This window comes from Rattus norvegicus, chromosome 3 (genome assembly GCF_036323735.1).
Source record: "Rattus norvegicus strain BN/NHsdMcwi chromosome 3, GRCr8, whole genome shotgun sequence".
NCBI lineage: Eukaryota > Metazoa > Chordata > Mammalia > Rodentia > Muridae > Rattus > Rattus norvegicus.
In genome coordinates this window covers 164,464,115-164,479,226 of record NC_086021.1, presented here as the reverse complement: position 1 = coordinate 164,479,226, position 15,112 = coordinate 164,464,115, and the positions used below count along the sequence as shown (strand labels likewise).

The window sequence follows — 15,112 nt, the reverse complement described above, 5'->3', positions numbered from 1 at the left end:
TTCCTCACATGACGACACTATATAACCGTTTTAAAGGTCACCTTTAACCTGATCTCACAGCTACCCTAGCAATAGGCAGAACAAGTATTACTATTCTCATTTTTAAATTACAAGAAGTCCAGAAGAAGAGTTTGCCAAGGTCACCAAGGGGGCTAAATGTAAATAGGGCCCAGGTTTTGGATTCCAGACTGTTTACTTCACTGCAGCAACCAGAGGACCACCACGATCTTTTCAGCTGACAACTTCCTGAAAGACCCACAACCTCAACCAAGCAAGGAAGATCTCGTATTTCAACTTTAACAGTCCTTGATGAATGGTGAGATAGCTCAGTGGGTATGGGTGCTTGCTGCCTAGCCTGCCATCCTGAGTTCAATTCTTGGAACCTGCATGGTAGCAGAAGAGGACTGCCTCCCACAAACTGTCCTTTGGCTTACACACACACATTCACACACACAGACACACACACTTGAGTCCTGGGCATTGTCAAGAGTCATGGGAGCACATGTATGGTCGCGTGCTCCTGAAGATACGCCCTCCACATTCCCATACTCCCTTAAAATAATCTCCTGCTTTACACTTGTTTCCTTATTTCACATTGATCCTAACAACTCGTTTCTAAACAAGATTGCAGCTGACCATCTTGTGAGTTCCATGGAAGCAGGGACCAGATTTATCTTCTACTCACTGTACTACCTGAAACCTGTCTATAAATATTTATAAATATCAAAACCTGCCGCTAGAATGTAGTGGAATGGGTAGATGGCCCTAAGCCTAGATGTCATATTTAGGATTGTCTAACTTGGTGCACAACTAAGGTGTTAGGTTGGGGACTTCAATTACTTACTCATCAGGAGCAGCCGGCTCCAAGGTTAGTGATGAGAGGCCTGTGTGACCGAACGGATGTTTATAAATATATATATCAACTGGTATAAAACAAGTACAACCAATCTAGGTAAGTATCTTGGTTACATTTTGTTGTCTGTTAAGACTGAAAAGACAGTCTTTTAAGACCATGGGAGTCAAGGCTGAACTGAAGGACTAGTCTAGACTGAAGGACACTAAAAAGACAAAGGACATTACATATCACTCTGTTGCTGGGCCCCCTTGCTATACAGGACACGACTGGAACAATTTCAACAAAGCGGCAATGGAGTCAAAAGATTAGATGGCAAGCGGTATGTGGATACTGATGTCCTTGTTTTGAGAGTCATGCTACAGTTATACAGGGAAAGTTCTTATTTGTATTACTCAAGTTGTTCAGGGAAAGGTATTTCCATTGTATTTGCAACTTTTCTTTAACTGTAATAATTCTCTTGGTGTCATACTGTGTTTATTCATCTTAACCTTCAGCTAATCCTTGTGACAGTTCTGGTTTTGATTTTGTTTATAATCTTAGAGACTGAATCTAGGGCCCACATAAAAGCAGACTACCACCGAGCTATAGCCCTAACCTTCTTACTTATTTTTATCAGGCTGGACTTAAACAAGCAGGCCTTGAACTCTCAATTCTACTGCCTAATTCTCTTGAGTAGTTGAGATTGCAGGCCTGTTCCACCCGACCTGGCTCCCCTGTAATCTTTCAAGATAGACATGATTTGCTATCCCCATTTGAAAGATGAGAAAACTAAACCTCAAGAAGGATGTCACTACTTGTTTAAGATTCCAAAGCAACTAAGGCGTCTACATACAAATCCTCGGGCTGGGTTTATCTTTTTAAATATACTCATAATCTAAAGAATGTTTATTTTTTTTCAAAATATAAATCTGATCTATTGTAACCATACTTGAACCCTTCAGTGACTTTCTAACCCTTGTCACAACTACAACTTTATATATTTTTGTATGAAACAAAAAGTTCTGGTATTTTTCCCAGAACTCCTCCCCCAAGTATCTTAGCCATCTAGAATACTGGAAATTCTATTTCATTTTTTTCCAGTTGATAAGACAAATAGGGAAAGAGATGTGTCTTTTTGTTGTTGTAGTTTTAAGATTTATTTAATGTATATGAGTACACTGTCACTGTCTTCAGACACACCAGAAGAAGGCATCGGATCCTATTACAAATATTGTGACCCACCATGTAATTGCTGGGAATTGAACTCAGGACCACTGGAAGAACAGTCAGCCCTTGATTTTTATTGAAACACAGCTGCTCTCTGTAGCCCAGCCTCATACTCCTGTTTCAGCTTCCGACGGCTGAGATTATACACACTGACACCATGCTCGGCTCCTTAGAGATATTTTTTTAATGTATTTTTACATTTACTTATTTATATTATATGTGCACATGTGCACATATGCACGACAGCACATGTGTAGAAGTCAGAGGACAAGGTGAAGGGGTCAATTCTTTCATGTGGGCTCTGGGGGTCAAGCTCAGGAAATCAGACTTAGTGGCACCACTACCCGAGAAGCCATATTGCTGTCCTTCCTTGCAGGTTTGTTTTAACTTTAGTCTCTTATATACAAAGCCCATCTGTTACATCTACTGACTTGGCTTTCATAATATACATAAGTCTGCCCATTTTCCTTGACTTCTACCATTATCACTATTGTGGACTCTTTCCTGGACTACAAAAGTGCCTCTCTGCTGATCACCTATGAACTGCTCTACGCTTGTTCTCAAGTTAATATGTAAACTATACATTGCACATATTCTGTGGAAATTATTTAACGAGTAAGTGTATTTCAGTTAAGGAAAAGATACTACTCTATTACAATTTCACTCCAATATCTTTAGCTTTATAAATAGTAGTTGACATTTCCAAAAGCATCTCTTTTGTACTCTCTTTTTTTTTGTTGTTATTGCTGTTTTTTGGAGCTGGGGACTGAGCCCAGGGCCTTGTGCTTGCTAGGCAAGCGCTCTACCACTGAGCTAAATCCCCAACCCCTCTTAATAAACTACTGAATAGACAAATGACCAAGTGTCAGAAAGGCAAAGGCATGGTGTCTACAAGATAGAATGTAAATTGCCTCCTTTCAAAATAAGTTATAATTACTTTAAGACCCTGGCCAAGTCATTTATACTGTTTGAGCCACAAGCTCCAAAATGCTATGAACTACATCCAGGTTAAAAAAAAATAAGGGAACAAATACATAAGTACAGCAATGGGAGACATAGCTTATTATTAGAATAAGTAAAGAAATGTATAGCCAGGAATAGTGGCACATGCCGGTAATCTTGGCACTTAGGTGGCTGAGGCAGGAGGATTTCTGTAAGTTCAGTACCAGGTGAGTCAGGGCTACACAACAAAGACCCTATTTCTAAGGAAGAGAAACAAGTAAGAAATGAATCAATCAGCCTCAGAGAGTACAGAGAGCTGTAAGAAGCTGAGTGGTCAGCACAGCTGCCTGTGTAGCTTACATCACTATAGTCATGAAAAGTCAAAACACGGAAACATCGAGATAGGAAGCGGACCACACCTGGAATATGAGAGATCTTAGCCAACTAGAATATGTCTGAGGAAACTGGCTAATGATAAGGGGATTATTTAGGAAACTATATCATGTGAAGAACCAGAGAATGTGGACTCAGTATTACCTCATCCATAAAACAAAAACACTACAAAAGACTAAAGGTTATTTTTTACATGAAATCTGCAAGTTCTCACACATATATCACAGACTCCACAGGAACATGGGAAAGGAAACAGTGCAATGTGACTCTGGGATTCCCTCTGTGCTCCTACAAAAATTAATCCACTTCTCACAACAATCTGTGTGATAGACACTGTTATCCCCATTCTACAGATGGGAAAACTAAGACTTAAAGAGGTAAGGTAAGTTAATGTGTATGGTGATGGGCCTCCTCTGGTAGCCACACATTATTGAAAACACCTTGCAGAGTAACTCTGTGGTTTTGATTTATTTACAGGATTATGTCTAGGTTTGTCAGAAGGAACTACAAGACAGTTAACAAAAACCATGAAAGATCTAACAATTTTTTTTACCTTCCATATTGCACATCCATATAGAGCTCTTTAGGGACTGAATCTGGTTTGAACTCATTAATGTTTATGGAAGGTGCTAGAATTTGAGAAGCAGGGAGAATCCATAAACTCTAAAAGTGATCCTAAAGTAAAATGCTCAAAGAATTAAAACTCAAAGACCCTAGATGTGGAATTTTGAAGTTGTAATCAGTATGCTCATAATTCAAACAGAAATAAAAGAAGCCCAAGATAAAAACTAGGATGACTAGATTAAACATTAGCTCTTTCTAAAGGGCCATTTTGTGCCAGTGAGATGGCTCCTCAGATAAGGACACTCGCCACCAAGCATGATGACTTGTGTTTAATCTCCAGAACCCACATGGTGGGAGAGAACAGACTGTTGATGGGAACAGAAGAGAAAGATGTCATTTTAGTTAGTTAATGGAAGGAAACGTATTTGTAAATATGAATGGAATAGAAGAAAGGAACAAAGAGAAACGAAACAAGAATTCTGTGTAATATATTAGCTTTCACGGACACATGCTCATTTGAGCAAGGGTTAAATGTGTCCTCTAAAACAAGACTTTGCCTGTAACTTCTCTGTCACTAGCTTTGTCTTAGTGTGGTAGGTAGGAATGTTAGTGATGGTTTACATGATTAGTTATTCAGGGAGAGATAACAAGAGAAATAATTTATAGGTAGCTAAAGGAGTGAGAGCTGTATACTAAGGACACTGAGGGAGAGTAAGTGATTTGTTGATGTGGCCTATATAATGGCTCAAGAGCATCCTTGGCTATGAGACAAGTTAAAGATCAGCCTTGGCAAATAAGGTATATGAAAAGAAAGTGGGAATAATGGTTGCTGACGGATATTTGTCAAATGTACTAGAACTCTATCACTAGTTTACAAAGGTCCCCAGTCACCAAAGCCCAACAACTTTGGTACTGTCTGTCTCCAGCACGCAGTTTAAGCATCTCCACCCTGAATAACGAACTCATCTCTCCCGATTCACACTCCTGTTACCACACACGTTTTCTGTTCTTGGCCCAGTCCCAGATTAACCTTCTTAAATCTAGCTGTGGCCACATCATTCTTCTTTATAAGGACCTTTTAATCTCCCACTTCTGGACCTTATCCACTATCTAAAAAGTGTTGAAGTCAGCAGGCTGAAAACCTTCCAAGACAGCAAATTCCATGACTCTTTACTCATAATAGATCCGGATTTTGAGCACTTTTTAACCACTTTCACAACTGAAACTATTACCTACGTCACTATGCCTCACCTAGATTTCTACTGTGTCTTGTAATTGATCTCACAGCTTCTACGCTTTATCCTTACTTTAAAAGATGGGTCCTAAGTATAATCCAAGTCATCTCCACGTCACTGATGAAGACTGTCTAGTGCATTCCCATTTCACCATGTGTAAAAAGTCACATTCTATATTGGCTTTCATGGTTCTCAGTACTTCCCCTGACCCTCTCCTTACATGGCTTGAGCTATACTAACCTACCAGTCTTCAAACACACCAAGCATCAGCACACACTTGCTGGTACACACATCCAGCACACATCTATCTGGAACATTTCTCTTCTCTAGCCCAATTATCACATGGCATACTGCATCATTTCTCTCAAATCTCTGCCAATGATGTCACCCTATCAAAGCATCCTTTATCAATCCTATCTGTACTGTCATTCTCTTTCCTAGTGATTAGTGTTTGTATGTATCATTTACATACAAATCATTTTTATCTGTTATATTTGTGTGTGTCGTTTACATACAAATCATTTTTATCTGTTATATGTGTGTATGTGTGTGTGTTCTGAGAACTGGATTCAAGTCCTTGTAAGGAAAATGCTTTACTGAGCTATATCCTCAACCCCTATTTGTCATATTTTGTTTGTTTTCTATTTGTCTGTTTACACATTGTGGAGAGCTTTTGGTGATGCTCATAGAAATTTTGGCAAGTCCCTGTCACTGGGCTCAAAGAAGTAGGCTCAGATAAGAATATTCACATTTGGGCTAATGCAAGGATCAAGGTAAACACAGCCAAGGAATGTGTGATTTCCCTTTTGTCTTGATAATCCCATCAAGCCCTCAGACCCAGGAGTCTGGGGACCTTATTGCTTTGTTTGACTGCTGCCTGGTGTGATCTCTTTGTCTTTGATCTGAGAACTGGCCATATTCTTTGAATGTACCTAGCAGACTGAGAAAAAATGAAGCTGCTTCAGCCTCAGCACTGGCTGGAGTCATGTTATACTTTTGTCTAATTGTCTTTTTTCTTTTCAATCCTCACTCTCTCCCTCGAGACCCTGTTGACTGACCTATTGGCTTGGTCAACCAGTGCCTGGTATATAGTAAATTCTCAAGAAGTATTTGCTAAGTAAATCAGTCGTTCCTTGCATAAACCTTTTGGTCTAAGGAGACTTGTTAGCTTTTGTTTTGTTTCTCACCCAACTTTTTTTTTTTTTTGCAACTTTAAAAAAATTAAAGTATAATTATATCTCATTGCTCCCTCCAAGCCTTCTGATATGCCCTCTATGGCATGTGAGTCCCACTCAAATTCATGGTCTTTTTGAAAAATTCTTATTATTTTATATATGTGAATAAGTACATAAATACAACCTAGTGAGTAGCGTTGCTTGTATGTGTAAGGTTTCATATCTGATCACTTGCTGAGACTTGATGTTTTTACTGCCAGAAATACAGTACTAGTGATGAACAGCCACTGAGCCCTTTCTCCATCCCAGGATACTGGATACATGAGTTTGCTCTCCTATTTAATTTTATTCAACTGACAACTCCATAATATAAAAAGCTATTTTATGTATATTTTATTTTTTGCTTTGGGTTTTTGGAAATAGGGTCTCATGCAGCTGGGTTGATTTCAAATTATCCACGTAGCCAAGCCTGGCCTTGAACTCCTGGTCTTTCTGCCTCTACCTCCTGAGTTGCTGTTGTTTAGTTTTTTGTTTACTTTTTGGTAGCAAATAATTTTAAATATCTATTTAGTCTCTCCAAATAGAAGGTAAACCCTAGAATGCCTGTACCTAGAACATTTGATCCTGATTTAACAAATCTTATCTGGTTTGTTTTTTTTTAAATTTTACTTTAAAATAAATATATTTGACTAGCATGGCTAATATCTCTTTTATCTATCACAGTTTAATGTTGTCAATTTGAACAAGTCAGTATCATAGTAAAGAAAAGTATAGCTGGCTAGTAAAATTACCTGAGATTAGTCTTCTTTTTATCTTCAAAGAGGTATACAGCCCTCTCAGAAATCATTGTCCTCTCTAGCTAATCTTAGATGTGTTAATCTATAAAGAAAGTTGACCTATGTAGATTCTAGCAGGCACATAGAGGTCTAAAAATAATTTAATTCCATAAACATTTATTATGTGCCAAGTCAAAGCAAAAGGCCAAATTCTTCCTTGTGGTGGTTCTGTTTTGGCTAACTAGAATACATTCTAGAGGGTGTTATTTTCCTTGTGGATTACTTCAGGGCATAAATATGTCTCAATACATGAAATGAACTACAAATGTGTTATGGTAATAATACTACATTCATCTAAATGACACCATTTAATCCAAGAATGAAGCAATAAGAAAAGAACACTTGCCAGATATGATTACTCATGCCTGTGATCTCAGGATCTGAGAGGCTGAGACAGGTACAGCAGTTGCTTAGCATGGACAAAGTTGTGGGTTTAGGTGCCATGATTTTGAAACCAAAACGGGTTACATAATGAGTTCCATAATAGCTTGGCTGAAATAACAAAGATCCTAGAGCTGGAGATATAGGTTAGTGGAAGAGTACTTGCCTTAACAGCACAAGGCCCTAGGTTCAAATCCTAGAACTGCCAGATAAAAGGTCACTAAAAATTTTATTTTTTTAAAGTATCAATAAAAAATAAAGCAGAAAAAAGGTGGACCCTAACAGAGAAGACTTGGTGGGGATGGGGAGAAAGAAAGAAGAGCAGTAGAGGAAGGCAGAGGAAAAGGGATCAGAATCTCTTGGTCATCCTCACTGCACAGTTATTGAGACTAGCCTGAGATACATGAGACCCTATCTTGGGGGGAGAGGGGGAAAGGAAGGGGAGGGAAGGGAGGGAAGAGGAGACGGGAGGAGCAAGAAAACAGGAAATGCCATCTTAATACACTTACTACACTGCTCTGATAAAGACTGTGGTCTGAAGTTAATTCTAAAATTATGAAAGGAAGAAGTTAGAGGAGAATTTGAGGTTTAAATTCTCATCCATGATAACAAGAAGCCAATCTCTTCTTTAAAGACAATTAAAGGGGGTCTGGGAGTGTAGCTCAGTGGCGAAGCTGTTCCTTAGCAAAAGTTTAATCCCCAGCACCACAAAAAGCAGCAGCAGTAAAGAAAGAGGAGGAAGAGAAGAAAGAGGAAGTGGTGTAAGTATATTTACTTTGTTGGGCCCAAGAAGAGAAGCAACTATATATGTGGCATATTTGCACTTTATTTTTTATTATAACATGTAATCCACTTGTAGTTTAAACATAAAAGAACTGAAAATCAATTGCCCACTGTCTTTCGTTTCTCTACCCCTGCATTCATAACACCTAATACGAGGCTAAGTATCCATAATCTTTTTACTAATTTTTATATAATTTTTATTAAGTGTGTGTGTGTGTGTGTATGTGTGTGCGTGCATGTATGTGAGTGCATGCACACACACACACACACATATGAATGCAGGTACCTGTGGCATCTACAAGAGGGCATGAGATTCTCTGGAACTGGAGTTATGGGCAGTTCAAGCTACTCTATGTGGGTACTGGGAACTGACCTTGGGTCCTTTGCCAAGAGCAGTATGCTCTCTTAACCATTGAGCCATCTCTCCAGCCCTGATACCCAGTATCTTTAAAAATTATTGAACAAGTGATGGTGTAAAAGCCAGGTAAGGCTGTCTTTTTTTTTTTTTTTTTTTTTTTTGATTCTTTTTTTTGGAGCTGGGGACCGAACCCAGGGCCTTGCGCTTCCTAGGTAAGCGCTCTACCACTGAGCTAAATCCCCAGCCCCAGGCTGTCTTATCATAGAATTAATTGCACTGGAAATGCATTTGCAGATTACTAATGCAGTGCTTCCCAAATCAGCGTTCCATTGAACGCTACTTCTTAGAGACAGTGTTAACATACATTGGGGTCCCACAAAGACAAGTTTGAGGGGGTAGGCATGTGAGGGTAGGTCTGGGAGGAGTTAGGGGGGAGATTGGAATTGAATAGGACCAAATATATTGTAAAAATGTTCAAAGAACTAATAAAATATATATTTTAAAAAGAAATTTTGCTAGGCATTGTGGCTTTTTTTTTCTTTTTTCTTTTTTTCAAAGCTGGGGACCAAACCCAGGGCCTTGGGCTTGCTAGGCAAGCGCTCTACCACTGAGCTAAATCCCCAACCCCCATAGTGGCTTTTGTAGTTACTGTGGGCATCAAATACGTTCTCTCTCTTTTTTTAAAGATTTATTTATTTATTTTACATATATGAGTACACTGTCACTGTCTTTAGACAACCAGAAGAGGGCTTCAGATCCCATTACAGGTGGTTGTGAGTCACCATGTGGTTGCTGGGAATTGAACTCAGGACGTCTGGAGCTCTTAACTGCTGAGCCATCTCCCCAGCCCAAACACATTATTTCTTACGCCGCTGAACACAGTATCTAACAGTTAACTCAATCAAAGGTAATGATAACAGTGATAGAGTTGGTGAAAACCTAACTCTCAATTTTTGTCCAAAAGCAACCTAGTCCTGTTCTCTCCTGTATATCTCTTCTCCTTATCTCCCACCATAAACTAAGAATAGGAGGACCACTTGATTTTATGCTGACAGTTACCCAGTAGTTATGTGACTGGAAGAAAATAATTTAACTTCCTTGATTTATTTTTCTTTACTGAAATATCAAATTAACGATCCTTTGCTTACTCTTTTTGGTTATTGTAAGCATCAAGTAAATTTATGGAATTTGACGCACTTTGTGACAGCCCAGTGTGAGTAGCATACCACTGCAATTCCATCAGTTTGGAGGCTGAAGCAGGAGGGTTGTTGCAAGTTCAAAACTAGTTTTCATTACATAGAAAATACCAGACCAGCCAGGATTTTACAGTAAGACTCTGTCTCAAGGTATCTGGCGTTGCAGGTATGGGATAGCAAGATATTGACAGGTAAAAGGCATTTGTTCATAAACCTGATGATCTGCGTTCAGTCCCTACATCCCACAATGTGAATGACAGAACCAACTCCTGAAAGGTGTCCTCTGACCTCACACTCACATGCCATCCACACACAATTAGTTAATTTGAATAATTTTTAAGATTTAAAGATAAAGCACATGGTGAATCATAAAACACTATATAAATATGAGATTGTTCTCTGCCATAGACTATAAATATTTTTACCAGTAAAAAGCAACTTTGTCGCCAAGTTTTTTCTCATGGACATTTCTATCCAGCACATTGTAGCAGATGTTTGTGGTTGCTCCTTTCATCCACTCAGTGAATATTTTCCCTTTAGTCACATCAAAGTTGTACTGGAGGAATGGGCCAGGGCATGGGGTTTTCCAGTAAAATTCCTTGGCAATGTTTCCCCAAAACTCTGCAACAAAAAGAGATGTCCACAAACCACTAAGTATCAAACATATTTATCATCAAATGGATTGCTAGTATATGCACAGGACCAAGTTACAATCACCCCATCCCAGGACTCATTATTTGTCATCTCTTGCTCTCCCATCCACAGGCTATTCCCAATGTTGATCCTAATTGTTCCTTGTACACTCAAAACTGACCATCCAGAGCCAAGAATGGTGCCCTATGCCTATCATGATCCAGGCACTTGGGAGGTAGAGGCAGAAGTATCAGGGGTTCAAGGCCATTCTTTACACAGGGCTTTCAAAGCCAGCATGTTCTATATGAGACCTTGACTCTAGTACACACATACATACTCAAATGTATCTATTCAGATTTTACCACCTATTTAAATCATATCCATGCAGTACCTAGCACAATGACCAGTATCCAATAGGCAATCAATAAAAAACAAATTCTTGACCCATAAAGTCTTCCACAATCATCTCTTCTCCTAGCTTATTCACTGTCTCTTAGCTGTTGTTTATTGAGCATTTCCTCCTACAACTACAGGTTACTAAGTCAAGATTTGAATTTCCTTGAGAAGACATTCTCACTAATTGTCAAAAGATAGGTATACATTTTACTCTGGAACCAAATGAAAATGGTATGAGAGGAAACCAAGTGAGGTTTGAAACTATTTAATGATAGAGAAACTATTTGAAGCTGAAACACTGAAAATAATGAAACTAATGGCATAGTTATAATTGACAATATAATTGAAAACTAAATCACATGGAATGCCACCTTTCAAACTATTAAGGAAATAAAAATCAAATAAACCCAAGGTACTACTGTGTGTATACCTATAAGACAAGATATTTTTTTTAAATTTAACTCTATGCTTGGCTACATGAGATCTGTCTAGGATCAGATGCATTTATACATCATCAACACTGTAAGAAATATCTAGCAAAGAGAAGCTATAAAACTTTTTAGAATCTTTATTTGCTAACTTAATTTTGGAAAATATATATATATGTATATATATATATATTCATTCCATGAAAATAACCCCAAAAAGGTTTCTATAGTAACACTACAATAGTGAAACTGGAAAAGGGTACAATGATGTAGGCCTGTAATCTTACTGCTTGGAAGATAGAGCCAGAGAATCAGGAGTTCAAAGCCAGCTTTAGCTAACAGGAAATTTTAGACCATCCTGGGCTACATGAAACACTATAAAAAATTCATGAGTAATAAAAATAGGGCTGAAGAGGGGTTGGGGATTTAGTTCAGTGGTAGAGCGCTTGCCTAGCAAGCGCAAGGCCCTGGGTTCGGTCCCCAGCTCCGAAAAAAAGAAAAAGAAAAAAAAATAGGGCTGGAGAAATTGTTCAGTTTGTAACGTGATTGCCACACGAGCACGAGGATCTGGCATAATGGCACTCACTTGTCATTCTAGTGCATTGAGGGCAGATGCAGGTAGATCTCAGGGCTTGCTGAGCCACCAAAGTTGTCCTCTAGTCAACACACACACACACACACACACACACACACACACACACACACACACACACACACCTTAAAACAAACACCAAAGTCCAACAAAAAGTAGTAACATAGACACAATAAAATACTGAATGATCATTTTCTAAAGAAGCCGGCCAGGACTATGTACCAAGACTCTCACACATACACACATGCTCATAACATTCTTGGCAATGACATATGAAAGCAGTGCTCCCGGAATATCAGCCTGATAGTGTTAGATAAATCTACTGGAACAACTGAAGGTGTTAAGACTAGGGAGGAGGGGACTAGGAGACTGCTTCCTGCTTTGACTTAAAGTGTCTGTGAGAATGGGTCAATCTGAGAGGTATTTTGAAGTTGTATTGGACAGAACTTGGTGAAACACAAATTGTGCAGTCAGAGAATAGCATAATATTCAGAATATAGGTTCTCTAGTCAAGGTGATATTGGTTTAAATCCTAACTTCAGGAAAGCCTTGCTTTATGACCTTGAGTGCATTAGTCTTTCTAAGCTTCAGTTTCCTTCTCTATAAAATGTGGGTTGTACCCACATCAAATCAAACTGAAATACTGCTTAGTAAACATTAATAATTCATAAGGTATAAAAAAAGATATGAGAAAGGGGTTGGGGATTTAGCTCAGTAGTAGAGCGCTTGCCTAGCAAGCAAAGGCCCTGGGTTCGGTCCCCAGCTCCGAAAAAAAGAAAAGAAAAATAAAAAAAGATATGAGAAGATGATGATAGAAGAAATTTATGGTTTAGGATAATGCCATTGACACTACCAGAAAACAGAAAATTAGGGCAAGCAAGAACTAAACTATGGAGGAAAGCAGGTTTGGTGGTAAACCTCACTCCCAGCCTGGTTTTATTCAGTGTAACATTATCAAGGTATGTGAAATACGAATGGTCTATAGTCCTGTGAAACTTGGGAACAAAATGTAAGTGAAAAACAAGGGGTGAGGCTATATACATAGAATAGGGTTATTGTTTAGTACTAGCTTACCCCAGGAAAATAGATGGAAGTCATGATAAAGGAAAATACACAGAAAGAGAAGGGAAAAGACACCGAGGACTCACAGTTGGACGCCACTTGTAGCCATGAACGACTTCTCATTTGATTCAATACTATTTTGCATTAGTATCTGCCTCACCCACATTGTTGTTAAACAAATCATTACTTATTTAATGGCTTCTGGGTATCAAATATTCGATAATGGACCCACTTGAGACTTCTTAATTTATGAGTCTAGTGTTATTTTTCCTATCTTAGAGATGAATAAATTCAATACAGATTTTTAAATCTGTCTAAGACTGTAAGCAAAGCTATTTATGTATTTTTCTGAGCAAATACCACACTGCCTCTCAACCAGGATGTGGTGGTGGGGTTTTATTATTATTTGTTTTCTGTTTTTAACAGGGTCTCACTATAGAGCCTTGGCTGTTCTGGAACTCTCTATGCAGACCAGGCTGGCCTTGAACTTACAAAGACCTGCCTCTGCCTTCCCAGTGCTTGGGATTAAAGGCATATGCACCAGGCCTGACTAGGTGGTGGTTTTACACCCTAAACCGTCCTGACACTTAAGAACATGTCAAGGTATAGAATTATCTCTCAGAATCTGAGTTACTAGAATTTAGATCCAAATTTATTTTTAAAGCAAAAAAAACAAAGAAACAAAACCCCCCAACCCCCCCCCCCCCCAAATCGGCATATTGACAACTTGTACAATTGTGTATTGGGATCGCTGTTACTTTACAGAGGCAGGCTCCTAGATGGGAAACAGACCTTGCACTGATGCTGAGCAAAATGAGATGAGCGCATTCGTTAAAGGTCTGCAGGAGGTAATTGATGAATTGGAGGCAAAAGTGATTCTCTCTTCTGGGCCCTCCTTTCCTCAAGGTTCACCCTTGCTTCCTGGAGCCCTTCTTTTCACCTCAAGGGCTCTCCTGGAACTTTCTCCTCACCGAACCCCGCTTCCTCTCACAGAACCCGCAACTCCTCATGAAAACGCACATCTCACAAAACTGCCAAGTCGCCAGAGAGTCCCCCAACTTGTAGGAAGTCTCGCCTCACAGATCCCTCCTTCGTCTCACGGAACGCCATCTCTTCCGAATCCCTTTTCCATCTCCCTCAGGGACCCTCCATCTCCTCCCTTTCTAACAGAGCTGAGTAAATTCCCCTCCGGCTCCCGCTCCTCTGCTCACTGGCGCCCTCAGGAGTCGCCCGGGCCCAGCCTCACCCCGTGGCTCCTCCACAGAACGCCGGTGCAGCTCGCGGTAGCGCTGCAGAGAGGGGACGTGCGCCGAGCGTCTGACCTCCGGCGGCGGGGACCAACCCCGCACCCGGCCCTCGGCGCCGGTCTCCTCGCGAGCCCGGCTCCCGCTGCCGCTCTTGCGCCGCTCCTCGGGAAGCCCCATCACGTCAAGTTCTGAGCACCTTGGCCGCCGTTGCGGTCGCTGCGGGTGCCGGGGCGGGGAAAACAGGTCGACCCTAGAGGCGGGGCCTCGGGTGAGGGCGGAGCCTGAGGCTAAAGGCCGAGCTCTAGGCATCCAATAGTGGGTAGGGCCATGTGTGAAGGGGCGGGGTCAGCAAAAACCGCTTTAGGAAAACCAGGGGGGTAAGGGCGGGGCTGACTTGCCGGAAGGGGTGGAGCCGTAGTCAAAGCTGAAGGAATGGTCGGGAAATGACAGGAGAGGGGTGGAGCCTTGGAATGACAGAGTAGGGGCGGGGCCAGAGGTGACAGGCGAGAAGGCGGGCCCGTGGAGTGATGGGGTGTAGCCCGGCTGGATGTGACAGGAGAGGAGGCAGGGCTGTGGAGTGACCAAGTTAGGGTCTTGGAGTGACAGGGGTTGGGTTACGGCGCCGCGCAGCTTGAGACGTGAAAGGCTGGCTAATAAGAGGCATTGTGTCATCTGTTGTGCACTTACCATGGTCTAATTGCGCGATCCTGTCACTCCAGAGTTGGATAGCCAGGGTGGAGTACAGTTCCTTCTGGGTGACACTCCTGCAGGTCTCCCACAGAGCAGCACTCCTATTCCGTTCCCATAAAAAAATTTCCTCTGCGACTCC

At 40.5% G+C, this 15,112-nt stretch overlaps 1 protein-coding gene and 1 non-coding gene across 4 annotated transcripts in view; one reads left to right on the top strand and one right to left on the bottom strand.

Moving 5' to 3' along the window:
- The window catches only part of Acss2 (acyl-CoA synthetase short-chain family member 2), a 43,484-nt gene extending 28,381 nt beyond the window's left edge, over window positions 1-15,103 (bottom strand). Inside the window, exons 1-2 of one of the 3 annotated variants that reach the window (XM_039105076.2) lie at window positions 14,971-15,103; window positions 10,351-10,546 (exon numbers count right to left, since the gene is read on the bottom strand). In XM_039105076.2, coding sequence (XP_038961004.1) covers window positions 10,351-10,439 — 89 coding nt within the window. In that variant the 5' untranslated portion in view covers window positions 10,440-10,546; window positions 14,971-15,103. Of the gene's footprint in view, window positions 1-10,350; window positions 10,547-14,282; window positions 14,593-14,970 lie in introns of those variants that run through there. The other 2 variants (XM_006235321.5, NM_001107793.1) reach the window with 2 other exon arrangements.
- On the top strand, window positions 3,784-3,914 carry LOC120102019 (small nucleolar RNA SNORA18). The gene has a single exon (XR_005503061.1). It is a non-coding gene; the product is annotated as a small nucleolar RNA SNORA18 (small nucleolar RNA).
- Window positions 15,104-15,112: the final 9 nt, after the last annotated feature.